Raw genomic sequence first — 17,797 nt, 5'->3', positions numbered from 1 at the left:
TCTAACGCTCGCCACTCCTCTGACAAGGCAGATTATTAATATCCCTGTTTTACAAACTGAGGCTCTGAGAGATGAAATATCTGTCTAGAGGTCACACATTTGATATATATCAGGGCTCACTTTTTTTTTACTACACAGGGAGGGGAAGAGGAAACTGCATGCAGCTCTGTATCATTAAAAAATATATGTTTATTATTTTCTAGATGCCAGGAAGAATAGATTCCTCTGAGACTGCTTAAATAAATAAAGATCAAGTTTAATGAGCACATTGTATGTTAGATGTGAAAGCATTTCAAACAGTCTAAAATATTTTACAAATAAAATATCTGACTTTTAATAGGCTTAAAAACTGTCTTTTCTTAAGCCAGTTGAACATATACCCTGATCTTATTTTTATTATTTATAGGCTTAGCAAACCTTCCCTTCAATAATAATACGTGTGTAAACTTCATCTCACGTCTGATAAATTTTTACTGCAGTATTATCACAAGGTTAATTTTAGAATAGTATTCCAGTGGGTAACAGCCAACCTGGGAATTCTAAATCTCTGACAGGGTATGATCTGAAGAAAGTCTTTTGAAACACTCAGTGCTTGTGTCTTAGATACTTCAGGAGGAAAATGGAAAAACAAGAGATCAGAGAACAAAAACTGGATGCAAAACCCCATCTCATCTGCTCAATATCAAGTTCCTTCTTCATTGCTGCCTCCCATGAGGGAAAAAAAAAAAGAAAGAAAAAGAAAGCAGAGAAAGTTCTTACTGTTTGTGGCAGGCTTATAGTTTCCCTAACTCCCCAACACCCTTTCCCACTGAAGTGAAGTAAAAAGGCAACTGAGGGACAAGACAAAAGTTTACTGCATCCGTGATAATTTAGGAACACAACCAGTTAGGATACCTCTCAGACACAGCACATATTTCAGCCACTTTCGCAAAAGATAAAAGCAATAGATTAGCCCAAGACGGCCATCAGTATCACCACTGGTTTACGACAGCAAACAACCTATTCTAGGTACTACCGACTATTACTGCTTCAATCTTCCAAACTTTCTGGGCTGAAACCCTTATGACTCCAGTTCTTCTAACCAGTCGACCCCCATCTTTCACTCCCTGGCTTTCAGATATTTTTAAAAGGTACACTTCTTTCTACTGACTATCAATATTTATGATTACCTTCTACCAGAAACTACTTTAATATTACAGCCACATTCTTCATCATTCAAGCAGGAGGTAGCTTCTTTAATTAGCTTATAAATTCAGACATTTACTTATGCTTTCTGAAAGAAGAAAAAAAGAGAGGGAGAGATCGTGTTTTTCATTTGCCTATTCCTCTTCTCTAGTAGATCCACTAACTTGAGTGGGTTCTGTGGCTTATCTCTCACTTCTGGATTCACTGTTTGTATCCTTTCTTCTTGAGCTAGAGCTCTTCTCCATTCTCTACACTTCACACCTCTACTCTTTCCTTTCAATGAGCAACACTCAATGGAATTTTAAATTGATGAACATGAAAAAGAGACTAAGGGTCTTTTAAAAAAGTAAATTTGATTATCATATACAAGGTAGAACGGAAAACCTAAGGATAGGTTTTAACTTATTCTACTCAGATTCCTTTTGGCATCGTAATGCTATGTCTCCTTACCATTGCCAGAAGTACACTTATATGTACATTATTTACTTTATAGCATCTCATGCTATGAATGAATATCACTCAAAAAAATTTCAGAGCATGTAACTTTATTTGGAAATTCCACTGTATTATAGCCATTAAGAAAATACCTTATATTCAGACTAAATCTAAAATAATATTCAATAAGTCTGTTGACAGTATTTGTATATGAGAATACCCCGACTTCAGTATTTATCATCAATGGCAGTAGTCCAATTTCATGAGTCTATTACATTACTGAAATTTCAAGGTTAGACCTTTCTTATCAGAGAAATTGTTGTCTCTCTTACAAAACAGCTCCATACTTTGAGAAGATAGTTCACTGAATTAGTATTTTTTAAATTATACAAGTAAAGATCTTTTATAAAAGCTCCAAACAATGCAGAACTATTTAGAATAAATGATAAAACACCCTGTTTACCTTCACATAACCAAAAGTGAATGCTACCAATAGCCTGATCTTTCCTTCCTTTTTTCCTTCCTTATTCTTTGATTCACACACACAGACATGTGCGCGTGCTCTTTTAAAACATAAATGGCACTCTCTTGCACATACAGTTGTATGAAAGTAATTGTTTAGTAAACTATAATTTCTCTGATTTGCTTAAAAAATAATAGATCTTTAAATTTGTTACCAAATTTATTGTACTCAAACTGTGAGGCCAACTAAACTACTCAAATTCATCAAAAGATAGCCTTATTGTAAACACAATCTATGTAAAAATAACTTATTTTAAATTATGTTTTCTTGGGGAGCAGGGGTGTTTCTTTTTTTGTTTTTTTTGTGTGTTTCCAAAAAACTGAATCCAAAAACTGTCATTAGGTCATTAATTTGTCATAGTTCAGACAGATGGCAGTGTGTAATTCATATTTTGAGAGTTTAAAAACAGCAGACAGAAAAATATCTCATATTTTTTTTTCTAGTTCTCAATTATATTCAAACAAAATCTATTACCGCTTTCAAATATTTTGCAAACATTCAGCAATATAATAGAATGTTTTATATTTTAAAATACTATATTAGAATCAGTGTTTTTAAAGTACTTACAATTTCAAAGCAGTACCTAAAAATGATTAGGTACTACTTACCTATTTTCAATACCTGAAAATTCTTAAATAGCACAATTTCCAAGTTCTAAGTGATATATGAATGATCTAAGCAATCATTTCTAGTAAAATAACTAAACTTACTTCAATCAGGAGTTAAATCTTCAGCTATAAAAGGTATACAAATGCTACTTTTCTATCAAAAAGGTAACAAATGTACTGAAAATAACGCAATCTACCTCAGACCACCTGGATAATAAAGATACTGACATAAGTCTGATTAAAGGGCTTGAAAGATGTCTTACAAAAGAAACATAATTCCATATGTAAATACTACTTGCTAAGATATTTGTTTTGAACAACAAAAACAAAACAACAAGGCTCTTCATGAAAATGGCCGTAATAGGAAATGTTTTATGTAGTTGCAGAAGAAATAATTCCTCTTTAGAACTCAGCCAGAAATTCTTAGTTAGTTCAACAGAAATAAAGCAATGTAGTTTCCCAGCACTTCAAAATAGGGCCAAGCCCTGCATACTGATGTCTTAGTAAGTAGTAGGTAGAGTTGACACCATCAGGTGTAAGGAGAGCTACAGCTTCCATGATAATAAGAGAGCAATGACAAAAATGTCAAAGGTGTAGACACCCAGAATGTTAATTTATTAGAACGTGACTTTATACTGATTAATTATATGCTCCTCAAAATATCTGTGGAGCATAAGAAAAGTTAATTGAAGCATTCCATTTTGTACATGCAGTTTTAAATAAGTGATAGAGAACTGATTTTAATATTATAAGTATGTAGCGTGAAATCTGTAAACTCTACATATGCCCTACAAAGCTATCAGTAATGAAGACAATGGCGATGACTATAAAATATTCATGGAAACATTTACACTAACTTGAATTCCACTGACTATGACAGTATGGAATCAGAAAACTTAAGAGATGTTTAGAATCTTGAAGATCATCTGTTTGGGGCTGATCTGATGATTACGAAATCCTTTTGAGAGTAACACACATGATTAAAATAAATACATACCCTAACAAAGAAAATCACAAGTAAACTAGGATTTCAGAATTATTTCAACATCTAAGAAATCAACTTTCCAAATTTCCTCAAATAGATCAGAAACACATTACTGAAATACACATATGCAATATGCGAATCACAAGCAGTGCTTTAATTCAACAAATAATTACTGGGCTCCTGCAATGACCCAGTGTGATACCATATACTAGGAATGAAGAAATATTCTGTAACACCTTACAGAAAAACCCGAATGAACTTTCTGGCCAATCCAATAGAGAAGGCACAGCCATCTTCTTCAAAGATTCACATCTGGAAAAAATCTAATTAACTTCTTTATAATCAATGTGTGACCCCAAAATAAATCTGTGTGCTTTGAAAAAATATTCTTAAATTCACAATCAATAATTAAGATAGCCTCCCTATTAACTAACCTAAAATACTACAATTTTCTATAAAATCTCATTTGCAGTGGTTGGACTACTTCAATGATTTCGTGAAACTAGTGTGCTGTTTATTCCTCCTGACCTGTAAATTAGAGGTCTCCTAGATCCCCAGCTAACATAAGGTGTCTTTCTCAGGTGGCAGTGCTATTTTCCATCTTTATCTAAAATAGATATTAAGACCTCTTAAACTGCTGGCCACATCACCCATCAACATTTCTGTGAATGGAAGTTTGAAATTTTGGTAATGGTAGTTGGGGTATCCTTTACAGGTATTAAAAGATAGCTTTCATAGAGTTAGGCTATAAAATCAACATTTAACAAATCTAAGCAGAAATGTAAAATTACATTTAAGAAAATGAATGGATTCTAGGCTGTTAAGAATTGGTTATAAGCTAATTATATGTATAAGTTAAAAACTGAATCTGCAGGATTTAGCCAAGGAAGCCAAGGGAAAAAATGACTCTCAGAAGTAATTTGGCTGAGCCTATGTCTAGAGAATCTAAATCCACGTCCATTCAGGGAAGAAGGAATTGGACAAAAAACTTCAACCATACTGATCCAAATGGCAATACTATCTCTATTGTGATGCTGAACATATTAGGCTTTCTTAGTCTGATGCCATTAAACATCTGAATTATGTAATGAACTCCATTCGGATTCCTTGCTAACTAAATGACCTTTGCTGCTTTACCCATATTGGTCAATTCACTAGGAAAAAAAACAAAACAAAAAAACAACAAACAAAAAACAATGATCTGGTCAAGCCAACTGAAGTGATCCAAATCCTATGTTAGTTGGTTCAGGTTTGTTTGTTTTATTTTTAATGAAAGCACAGACATAAATTGGCATTCCAATTGTAAACATCAATTTTGTAAACTAGTTTAATGCAAGCCAACCTTGATATCTGGGACCACTCTAAGTGCACTGCCAATCAAGTTTTGGAACTTACAAGGCTGAGAACCAAATCCTACATTATAAAAAATTTCTTGTGGAAATGTTTTCCTGTGGGAACCTGTTTTAGAAGCTGGCTGTATTTTCATCTCTGTTTCATTGTACGTCTTCAAACTCATACACTTTTGAAGAATTCTCAGAGGTAAAAGGTGAGAAGCAGTTCATTTATCTATAATGGATATAATCATGGTGAGCACATTACACTTATTTGCTTCTAAATGCAATGGGATTATTAATATCTCAAATAAAATATGAATTCATTTGGACCTTGAAAGATAACATCCTCCCCCCAAAAAAATCCCTAACATATTTTTTGTGCCCCAGCATCAGCAGTGCATCACACAAAGTATGTGCTTAATAAATGTTTTCTAGATCAATGGCTGAAAGACAAAAACATCTCCATAGCGAGTTCTGAATCTCCACATACAGGAAATCTTAGATGAAGGTATTTTCATCATTAACATTCATGAAATTTCATGGTGACTTGGGCAATGAGAGCTTACATTTCTAAGATGGAGTTCTATAACATATATTTTGAGGAAATAGATTAAGATGTTTTCTATACCACACTTCTCCCTCTATCTTGTTTTATCTCAAAAGGCACAACATTATAAACTTTAAAAACCTATGTACTGGGGCTTCCTAGGTGGCGCAGTGGTTAAGAATCTGCCTGCCAATGCAGGGGACACGGGTTCAAGCCCTGCTCCAGGAAGATCCCACATGCCACAGAGCAACTAAGCCTGTGCGCCACAACTAATGAGCCTGTGCTTTAGAGCCCGTGAGCTGCAACTACTGAAGCCCACGCACCTAGAGCCCATGCTATGCAACAAGAGAAGCCACGGCAATGAGGAGCCTGCGCACCACAACGAAGAATAGCCCCCACTCACCACAACTAAAAGAAAGCCCATGCACAGCAAAAAAGACCCAACACAGCCAATTAAATAAATAAATAAATAAATAAATTTATAAAAAAAAAAACCTATGTACCAAATAATTTTCAAATGATATATATCATGTTGTATATTTACCTCAAAGTTTTCAAAAAGGCTCTACATAAAATCATTAAATTCTTTGCTTATTATTGTAGCAGAACTGGCTACTACTTAGTTAACAAATCATTCCTCATATGTGTTAAACTATATATTTATAGATGACAAATACGTTACAGAATAAAGAAAAATCATTACAGTAGAGGCCTTGGAGTGTATAGCATACATCACAGCCTTATGATTTTTTAAACTATGTAACCATCAAGGCTGTGATATTAAATAGACCACAAAATTTTAAGGAGAAGGGCTAGCATGTTTTGTGTAAAAATCAGTGCGTCAATCATATCAATTAATCCAACTTCTGAGACTAGCATAAAAGGACTTCATTAAGCAAAAAGAGTTCATTAAAACCTGTGCTCCTATATTTCAATATAGAATTTTGATTTAATGGGGCAGTTGGGGAAATACGGTCACTAATCAAATGCTGAGAACTGCTTAGGGAAGAATTTTTTTAAGAAATACTAAACTACTGTTAAAGTAATACAGGAGGGAAAGTAACAAAACCACCAGCTACATACTAGATTTCACTAATTAGGAAAATTCACACTTAGTCTAATCTATCCTCCTGCCTGATTGCTATCCTCTCCCAAATTCCACAGGTGCTCCAAACTCTCTATATACAGAACTAAACTAAGCTAAATCTTTTCCTGGAAACCTGCTCCAGTATTTCCCATCTTCCTTGATGGAACCTACTGCCATCTATCCAACAACCAAGAGGTCATCATCGTGAACTTTCTCCTCTCCTTAACCCTACCAGCCAAGTCCTGTTCACTTCAAGCTATTAGTTCCCAAATCCTTCTCTTCCTTATTATCTCCACTACCACTAGCTCTCATGACTTCACTCTGTCATTGCAATAGCCTGTTAAAGAACTCCCTGTCTCTAGACTGGTCCCCATCCACAATCTTCTTACCCTATTATAGCTGGTATGATCCATGTCAATAAAAAGACTGAAGTCATCCACTTTGTTAAAACCTTATGCTCCCTTGAAAATGAAATCCGAGTTTCCTCTTATACAGGATATTCCATTATCTTGCCTTGTTTAATTCTCCAGAGTCATCTCTGGCTTCAAATTCCAAGACTCCAACTTTATACTCCAGAAATACCAATCTGTTTGTGTTTCCCAGAACTCATCATGTTATTTCTCAGCTCCCACTGTGGGTCTGTTTGGTGAACAAGCCTTCTGCTTCTCTTCTAAATCCTATTCATTTAATAAGTCACAGCTTAAGCAGCCTCTCCCTCCAGGAAGTCTTCCCAAACCAGTACCACCCCGCACTCCTCATAATAATAACAATACCGAGATTATCATAGTATAATGCCCTGTTCAGATGTCTCTTTCAAACCAGAGCATGAGCTCCAGGAGGACAAGAACAGTGTACTATTCACATTTGGATTCACCTTACAGTGCCTGACACATAAAAGATAGCCTACAACACAGGAAGATCAACTCAATGATGGGTGATAGAGGGCTGGGATAGGGAAGGTGGGAAGGAGTTGCAGGAGGGAGGGGATATGGAGATATATGTATAAATACAGGTGATTCACTTTGTTGTACAGCAAAAACTGGCACAACAGTGTAAAGCAATTATATTCCAATAAAGAGCTTAAAAAAAAAGATAACCTACAAGTATTTGTTGAATTAATCAACTAGAACAACATAGCAACACATCAAATGCCTGTAAGTGATAATTATATTTTAAGCTTACTTCAAATTTAAAACACCTAAACACCCCCAAATGCACAATTAGCAACAATCAGGCCTACAACCTGATTATCATCAAACGAGAATTTATGGTACTACCAGAAGCAACAAATAAGGTAAAATTTTAGATACAGATTTTCAAAGAAAGAATTGATTCTAGATATGGCTAAGTTACTCCACTAAGAGAACTTTTTCCATTCTTAAAGACTGGTGTCTTTAGAGCACCAATGACAAGCAATGATTTTCTTTACATGTAACCAAAAACATAAAACTTTGCTCAGGAACACTGAAACCCAATAAAAAGAATGTCTGGCATATAGACAAATTGCTTCTTTCTTAACCAAAATCTTCGCAGATGCTTTAAATAAAAGAGAGTTTTTTCTTCCATTTTTACCAGAAATTATTAGAAATGCTTATCTCCATTCCATGGACCTATGTAGTAAAACGGAAAGAGCAAAAGACCTGAATTTCAAAGAGATACTGATTTGAAAAAAAAAAAAACAAACTCTCATGAATCATGGATTGGTGCAAAAGTAACTTGCCTGCTCTGAGTGATAGCTGCAGTGATTATTTATTGCCCCTTAGCATGTGTCAGGAGCTGTGCTAAGTATTTTGTATATATTGCCTCATTTAAACCTCACAACAGGGACTTCCCTGGTGGTCCAGAGGTTCTCTATGCTTCCACTGCAGGAGGCACGGATTCGATCCCCAGTCTGGGAATTAACATCCTGCATGTTGTGTGGCACGGCGGAAAAGCAGAAAAATAAAAATAAAAAAATAAACCTCACAACAGCCCACTGACATAGGTATTGCTTATCCCCATTCTACAGATAAAGAAACTGGAGCTCAGAAATGTGAAGTAACATGACTAAGATCACACAGCAAGCTAGTGGCAAAGCAAGAATTCTAACACAGGCCTGTATAACTCCAAAGCCCATATTTTTAACCACCTGCAATCTACTGCTTCTGAGTCTCGGTTTTCTGTACTATAAAACAGAGTAACCTCACAGAGCTGTTGTGGAGACTAAGTGAAATAATACGGATGCACTTAGTATACTGTTGGGCATCCTATATATATTCAATAAATTATGCCCCCCTTTTTTCTCTCACTCCAGTTGTGATTAAACATTTATAATAAGGGAAATAGTTCCTAAATATTATTTACCTATTTCAGCAGAGATATCCTGAGTCTTGATTAATTCACAAAAGGAAAATACTAACAGGTCAATAAATATATTTTATATAAATGGATATAAAGGAAAAAAGCAAAGAAAAAATAACACAGTCCACCTCATTTTAGAACTGTGACCCTGCTATTGATCTTCCAGACCATCATAAAATCAAAATGTATCAATATTCAAAGTTAGGAGAGAAAAGCATGGGACCCAGGGATCTCAATTCCTTATGGCTTGAAGGAAGACTCCTAAAAGAACCTAATCAATCACATTACATTGTTTTTAATGTATTTTCAGTGGGGAAGACAAATTTGGACAAAGATAGAGGCAATAAAAACATCACTTCTAAAGTAAGCTGTTTTGTTACTCCAAGACAGACATTTACTCTTACTTCAAAGCAGACTTTAAAATGGGGTAGGGGTAAGAATGAACAGCAAATAAAAAATAGAGCAACTCTGCCATTAATTTCCTGCTCATACATACTTCCTTTAGTTCCTATTTTTTTTTTCCTTTTGGTACATGGCCATGACACTTACCTCTGATAGATGTAAAGAAATCAAGTCAAACTTATTTTTTTAATTTCCTAACAAGTAAAAACTAAATGTAAGGTATGTTGGGTATATATACAAAACTAAGTACTACAACTGAAAACACACTGAGCTTTTACATCAAGTCCATCTGGTGTTATATTAGGGTGTGTCCTATGGAAATCCAACCAAGGGTGACTGCCAAACTAAGCTACAGAAGACAACTCAGAAAGCTGGTGAGTCCCAAAACATAAGCTATATTTTCAAAAGTACATTAGAGCATCTGCTTAACAAGATTATCTGTTATCACTCCACCCTCATAATAACCCTATTCTACTTCTGTAACACTGTTTTTGTCACTAAAACATGCGTCAGTACTGGACATGGTGGGCACCCTGAGATAGTGACATTTTCAAGAGATATCAGGGAAGTGATCTAACTAATCCATAAGCTAATATCAGTTTTATGTTCCAAGCCTGACAACTTTATCCTTCTACTAAGGGACCTAAGAGACCAAGTGGTTTCTTTAAGTCTCCATTTCCACACAAGAAAAATAGAAATCATAATATACTTATGCTTCGCTAGGTTCTAAAAATGGAAACTAGCTAAGAAAAAAAATGAATGTGAAGCACTCTGAAAAGAATAAACTAGATTCCCTGACCTGATTATTGGTCACAGTCTTGTAAAACTAGAATTACTACTTCTTCCAATTCCATACATGCCACCTGGTCATCAAACTGACTGATAAATGGTATTGACTGCAAAGTTGATCCATGTAAAGGTTTTAAAGTAATAGAAACAAAATTTGTGTCACAATCTATTTTCACACCACTAGCTATCTCCAAAGAAAATTTACTTGTTAGCATTGTAAAGTAGATGATGATAAGAAAAATAAGATTAATGACAATTTTTTGAACCTTAAAAATCTTTCAAAATACTCAGCAGCAGGTATAGAACAGTTTGAAACAGGTACTGAAGCAACTCTACAAGAATTGCAAATGAGCTAACCTAGAAACATAAGGAATCACAAAATAAGTCTCATCTGATGGGCAGAAATACAATATGGATTATTTTTATATTGTTCTGAGTTGTCTGTCTCAGATTCTTAACTTCCAGATTCTATTTTTAAAATCACTTAACACTGTGTATTTCCAGTAGCCATCAAGGCATATACTGTCATCCCTGACACCGAAGATTGTCAGCAGACTCAATATGTACACTAATGATCTCGGGCAACAATGCCCATCTTCTTATCAAAGAGATCCTTATTCTAGAAGAAGAAGTCTAAATTTCTCTAAGAAAATTCACTCGAAAATACAGGAGGTAGTCATTACAAAATGTTAAGTTCACTAATACCTCTTACTTCTTTTTAAGATTACCTTACATGTTGAATTTTAAAACCAAAGATTGTCAGGCATTGTAACATTTTTAGTTCTCTCCCAAGTCACCAATGCTCTCTTTTAGCACTGTCAAATAATGATAGCTGCTGTCATTATTTTTTATACAATAGCTGGCAGCAAGTTGTACAGACACCCTTCATCTTAGAATAACCTAAACAAATGACTATGACCTTAGAATAAAACTGACCACTTTCCTAAAGCCAAAATAAGTGGGCTATCACATGGTAGTGTTACTTTACTGCTAGAACGTAGTTATCTCATAAAAATCAAAGGTTTTTTTTTTTTCTAAACTGCTTTAAAATAACTTTTTACCTCTTACACATATACTCCTGTCCTCTCCTTGCTGCTGTGGAACCTATCTTATTCTATCATAAAGGTTTCACATTTACTTTTGGCTCTAATACTTTCAATCGAAATTGCAATTTTGTTTCTGGAAGTCACAGCCCTTTAGGAAGACTATTTGAAGATATTAAAAAATGCAGAAAATAAATAAGTTCTTTTCATATAATAAAGTCAGCAATGCATATAAAGGGATTTAGGATAACCAGTGATCTCAGACACAAGTGATGTGACAAATTGCACACGCACAAAAAATTATTCCAACTCACAGAAAAACATCTTGAGTGACCGACTATAGGTCTCTTATTCTAATTAACAGACAAGAGTCCCTCTCTAGCACTATTTGCTTTGGCAATCTAAAATGCTGATATTCTCCTAGATCTAACAGAGAGGAAAAATGGGTATCTTCTCCATCTAACACCTAAGTGGGTAACCTAGATACTGTAAATAGAGGCTACGAAAAGGATGCAACAGACAGCTCAGAAGTGAGAGCCAAAATATTTAACCTGCGACTCTTTGGAAAAGAACATGAAAACACACGCAGCTTGGCCAAAAACTATACTAACATGGAATTGCCACAGGCTAGTTAGTTAAAATAAGGAAACAAAAACAAAACCTCTTTACCAAACATAATTTTACTGTTGTTGGGTGAGAAAAATTCAAACGTCAAAAGCGCAGTTCTTATTTGTCCAAATTGATCATGTCTATACTCTGCAATGTTTATATAAAATACATGAGTGAACTGCCTTTTAGAAAGGACTACTTGCAAAACAAAACTCAAATTCACAAATAAAGGAGCTAATTAACCAATTAGCAAGCATTTTCCTGCTGATATTCTAGCCGTGGCTAGAGGATGGCAGTCAGTCTGATTACCCATTACTACCTACCCCTTATATTCAGTGTTTCCAAAGACAATAGCTAAATATTAAGATAACAGAAACTGCATATCAATCCATCTTTACTCTTTAAGAAATTAAATGAAAATTATCTGAAAAATAAAAATCTATTCTGCCAAGGACCTAGTAACATTAAAGGTTAAAATGTAAAAACTGTACTCCCTATATTGCAATAGTAGTGTAACTTTTATCAAATCAACAGCCAACTAGCAAAAAAATAAATTAATGCTACAAGAGATTAGTGCTATAATTTAATATACATTCCCTCATAACAATTCATTTTTCTTCCTACGTGATAAAGAAATCTCAATGACTGCTTCTAGAATGAAATCTTACTAGGAAGTGCTTCCCATTAATAAAAACAAAGAAAACTTTTAAATAAGTAAAGTAAGTTCACATAGTTCACTCAAAATTTCAAGTCAATAGCTAGAATCACTTAAAGTTAACACTGCAAAATGTATTCAATAGTACTCTATATATTCTTGCTAATAATTCAGAAGTCTTAACTATGAAGCTAGTAGCTTTACAATAACATCGAGTTTTGAAAACTGTAAGAGGGAAGTGGGAAGAAAAATTTGTTCTCTCAGGATAATCAGAATTAACATATTAAGAATATGTTCAAAATTCACTAGATGATTCATTTTCTTTAGCTATTAAATCTTCATTCAAAAGGAAAGAAAATGCCTTTCCTTCACATGTCACCCAAATAAAAAGCTCTTAAATTAAATTATATTTACGTGTAAGTCAGACGTCCTTTCTACATAAGAATAAAACATATATCAAAATATAAGGGAAACAAGATTTCAAATTAAGTTTAAGTAGGAGTAATAGAGCATTAGCACTGATAACTTATGAAACATTATAATTAAGAGAAAACAAACCAAATTCTTAATATTTTGTTTTCTATCACTGACAGCATGTAAGTTGCTTTCTTATTACACAAAGACAATTTCTGCTATATCAAGGAATGACCCTTTATCAAAAATAGTAGCCCAGACTGCCTATTCCTGCAAGTTCAAAACACCCTTCCTAATTTTCTCAATTCTTCTCTGGACAGTCTAAAACAAAATGCTTTCACTTTGTCAAAGAAATGGATATAAATGAGTTTCACAAATTTTCAATTACATTTCACTTCCAATGTTTTGGACAAGAAACTTCCACATGTTTAAAAAAAAAAAGGCAACTAACACTACAATTCTACTGATGGATTTAGCTTTGTGCCAAGGCAATAGAAAATAATTTCTTTCTTTCTTTTTTAAACTGTGAAGAGTCCTTTGGAAGTAACATGTTTCCTCATTTTTTACCCAACAACAAAAACAAATCTAGTCATAAACCTCACAAGACAAAAGAATAACCAGCAAAGCCTAACATTTCTTACCTGAGACAGGTAAGCACCAGCTCCCAAATGCCACCTTGGGATAGTTCAGACTAGTAAGCAGGCTCATGTTTTACGATACCAAAAAGAACAGGAATAAATCTGTGTTGTTCTTTTCTTTAGCAAAATCTATAGTAGCAGCTATACCTCTATGTGAGAGGACCCTACAGACCTAACCAATTCAAGTCTATCGCTAGAGAAATAGGAAAAAAAACCATAAAATGAAGACTTACTGCTTGTCATGTGACTTGGTGAGGCATGCTGTCCATTGGGTGTGCTTGAAGTGAGGTCAATTGCCATATTGGAGTGCTCCCTTTCAGGTGAAAGCTCATTGTCACCTGTTTTCACAAAATACAATCTTTTGGTCTCTGTTCATTGTCATATAAAATCTAATTACCAACTTTGTAATCATATATGCAGAGGTATACATAACCTTGAAACTTTAATGAAATACATTTTCCCTTACAAAGAAACTATAAGGAAATGTTATTTAGAAATATATAATAAATGAATGAAATGATGAAAAGTCACAACCAGCCCACAATACAAAAATTACAAAATGTCATCATCACAGTCATCTTAACTATAAAATACGGGCGATTGGAATAGTTGACTTCTAAAGTATCTTCTAGTTGAAAAAAAAAGTTTTCTTTTAACAACTAATTTAATCATTAAGCACACAGTATTTTTAATGAGTTTTCCAGAATGCTGGTTATCAGAGAGTTGGATGTTTGAGAGTTTGCTAAAAAAAAAAGTCAACTTAAGTGAGCTAATTCCCTTTCACATTACGTGTCTGAAAAATTAGGTTACAGAATACTAAATATTTAGTACATGCCACATTAGTAGACATATGTAACCCGACCTATTCTAAACTTAAAGTAAACAAACAAAAATAAAGTAGGAAAGTGTTGATCTGCTCAGCTACTACTGATTTAAATAGTATCCTCGATATAGCAAGTATATACCCATAGTTCCTTCTTATTTCACTTCAGTGCTATTTTCTCAAACTCATTTACGAGGTGAAATTGTGAACAGAAAGTAAGAGTATAAAATTCTTGATGAAAACTTCCAATTCAGAAATTAAAATACAGGTAACAAACATAATTTTATTACCAATAACAGATTAATGAAAATGAATACTTACACGTTATATAGCCATCAATAGCCTCTGTTTCCATAGTCAAAGTGCAGTGCTGCAATACAAAAGATTATATCCCCTTAACACAGTGATTCCTTTCGGTCTTTGCCATTAAATGCCTAACTTATTTGAAGCTCCAAGCAGTTAGCCCATGTTGCTGCTGCTGCAACCTGTGCCCAAGAAACACACTACAGTGTGTTCATTTGCAAGTCACTGAACTCTTTCTGCAAATGATCTGATTCCTGCTGGAGATAGGATAGGAAAGATAAGTGTGCTGTGAGATGGGCTGTAGCAAGAAAGGAATGACTTTTAATCAGAATTTACTCGGTTTAGAGAAAAAAAAATAGGAAGGGGTACACCTCAAATGTGCCAGCTTTAACTGGGATTGAAGTATTTTACCATTCACTACTTCCTACAATCAAGCTGCAGTTTAAGGACTTCCCGAGTATACAGATAGCTCTATTCACAATTGTTGCAAGTTGGTTCATCATGTTCTAATAGGGAGGGGGGAGGACAAACAAACAGAAGAAAAACAAAACAAAACAAAAAAACTTCGTGCCCAAGTATGTCTCGAAGGTTTCTGCAGCAGTTACCCAGCTGCCAGGCTTGTATTGACATTTTAGCCAACCCCAAGTTCTGTGTAAGCACCTGTTCAATGTAACCTTAATTTCCTGCCAGACCATGGCTGGATACTAATGCCGAGCCTACTTACTACATTCCGATTTTGAAAAAAAATCATACACTTTTTGCTTTGGGGAAGGGGATCACTTTTTTAAAGTTTGGGGAATTATTTTCATGCACCAATGACACAAAACAAGAACTTAATTCTCAGAAACAAAAGTAAATTGTATGAGATGACACCCCCTAGCTTTGATTTCACATAATGAAAAGATCGATAAGCTAACTGTATTCTTTGAAGAAAAAAGTTTAAAGAATTGACATGTCCTGAGAAGATTTTTACTTATTTTTTTTTTCCTTTGGCCCCGGTCCTTTTTGCCTTTAGTTTCAAAACTCTCACTGCACCAGCAGCTAAATTATTCACAATGAGCCATTTCTGTATTGATCGCCAAGTATATTTAGCCCTGGCTCCTGGAATTTCTCCATTACTTACTGGAAAACAGGCAGCTTCACTTCTTGTCTCCAAAACCACTTCCCTTCTCCCTCCCCTCCCCTTCTTCACCACCACCCTCCCTACTCCCCCCACCCCCCCCAAAAAAAAAAACTTTTCTTTCTTTATGGAATAATCAGATCAAATTCCCAACTCAGTCACTACATAGCACTAAAATTTCAACCTGCTGTACTGTTATCAAATTCTTTCAAATTATGATTACATAAGGCTTTAAAGAAAAGCACCCGTAAAGTTTAAAAGGGGAGCAGTTTCTTCGGATATTTTACAAATGAGTTTTTCTCTTTAAAAATGTACACATTTAACACACACATATTAAGAAAGAAACGTCAGGGAGAAGCGAAAGAAGTCTGCCCCATCAATGAAATGGTTACTAACCCTCAGAGAAGGAAAGAAAGGAGAAAGAGAAACGAAATGTACATACAAAAGAAATTGTCCTTTGATTAAAAAAGATTCATCACCATTTCCAGCTCTGTCGGGAGATCTCAGCTTCTTCTAACCCCTCAAAGAGGAGGTGACAATGTCGGGCTGAAGATAAACGGAGAGAGAAAGAAAGAAGTTTTTTGTGTTTCCCCCTTCTCTCTTTCCCTCCCTTGCCCCTTCCAAGCCAAGCCCCCTGCAGAGTTCAAGGCGAGGAGGAAGGAAAAGCACTTTACAGGTGGGTCATTCCGAGCCCAAATCCAGCAAACAGATCGGCTGATAAACAAAACCAAGAAATGAGAGAGAAGGAACACCCCGCTTCTCCTCCTCCTCCTCCTTCCACCCCTCCCCCTCGTCCCTTTGGGATGGTCTAGTAGGAAAAGTCACTCAGGAATGGCACCACGTACTTTCAGGAAAGAGGAAAAAAAGAGAGAGAGAGAGAGAGAGAGGTCAGTCAGTGCTACAGCAATGCGATTAACAAGAAGAGAAAAAACTTGATCCACCGGTTCCTTAAGAATCGACCAAAAGCTAAGACAAGAAAACTGAAAGAAAAGGGGGGTGGGGGGTGAGAGGGGAGGGACAGTCAGGGAGAACCCAGCAAAGAACCTAGGCCAACTTCACAGGACTGTTTTTCGCCCTTGGCAAAAATAGTAATAATAATAATAATAATATCTTAATTCCATCTCTTTCGCCCATACCAGAACCTGTCAAAGTGATTTAACTGCTGCCTTTTTACATGTCATACCAGGTTGTTGTTGTTGTTTAATTCCAACAAGGTCTGGATATTACCTTCTATCTGGACAGCTGCAATTTATTCCAGGCTACCCAACCTTTCTCGGAATTCAAGTTAAAACAAAGCAAAACAAGTCCAAATCCATGACAGCTACAGAGATGAGAACTGATTAATCGATTAACATCCCAGAAACAGATTATAAGGAGGGGACGCTAAATTAAGGCAGAAGACATCATCTTCAACCCGATTCCCTGAGCGTCCTTTACAGAAATCATTACCCTAATCATAACCACAATCCATCCCTCCCAGAGAAAAATATCTATATTATTATTATTATTATTACTGGTTAACAGCAACAAGTCATTTGATCACATCACAGTGCAAAAAGAGATGCTATATAATCACACTTAACTTTGAAAATACTCCCCCCCTGCAAATCAGATACACATATTTATATATAATCTATGAATCAGAAGACAAATAAAACAAGAGCTGTTCTTCACCACGCAAAAGCCAAGCGGAGATTTACCTCAGCAGTGCATGCAGTAAAATAATCCCATCACCCTTTTGTTTGTGTTTACTGTTAGTGTGTCCTCTCTCTTTCTTTCTTTCCTGTGCCTAACGTGTGTTTGTGCACTGCAGTTGGTGGTGGAAACTAAGGCAGTGGATCTGTAGCTAAGGGTAATCCTGTTTTTACTTCCTCCATCTTCAGCGAGGAGCAGGGTTAGCCCGGGACAGCTGGTCAAACCCCGAGAAACCGATCCGCCGGAGCCCGAGCACATCTCC

At 35.3% G+C, this 17,797-nt stretch overlaps 1 protein-coding gene across 13 annotated transcripts in view; it reads right to left on the bottom strand.

Annotated features, from left to right (window-relative positions):
• Window positions 1–17,797, bottom strand: part of IKZF2 (IKAROS family zinc finger 2) — a 164,131-nt gene that overhangs the window by 145,297 nt on the left and 1,037 nt on the right. For 3 of the 13 annotated variants that reach the window (XM_057744953.1, XM_057744952.1, XM_057744956.1), the window contains exons 1-3: window positions 16,320–16,629; window positions 14,739–14,787; window positions 13,828–13,932 (exon numbers count right to left, since the gene is read on the bottom strand). In XM_057744953.1, coding sequence (XP_057600936.1) covers window positions 13,828–13,932; window positions 14,739–14,787; window positions 16,320–16,322 — 157 coding nt within the window. In that variant the 5' untranslated portion in view covers window positions 16,323–16,629. Of the gene's footprint in view, window positions 1–13,827; window positions 13,933–14,738; window positions 14,788–16,282; window positions 16,630–16,685; window positions 16,753–17,067; window positions 17,126–17,540; window positions 17,715–17,797 lie in introns of those variants that run through there. The other 10 variants (XM_057744950.1, XM_057744947.1, XM_057744945.1 and 7 more) reach the window with 10 other exon arrangements.

The sequence above is a fragment of the Hippopotamus amphibius genome, chromosome 8 (genome assembly GCF_030028045.1).
Source record: "Hippopotamus amphibius kiboko isolate mHipAmp2 chromosome 8, mHipAmp2.hap2, whole genome shotgun sequence".
Taxonomy (NCBI): domain Eukaryota; kingdom Metazoa; phylum Chordata; class Mammalia; order Artiodactyla; family Hippopotamidae; genus Hippopotamus; species Hippopotamus amphibius.
Note: the sequence above shows the minus strand (reverse complement) of the source record. Positions and strands in the feature narration are given on the sequence as shown.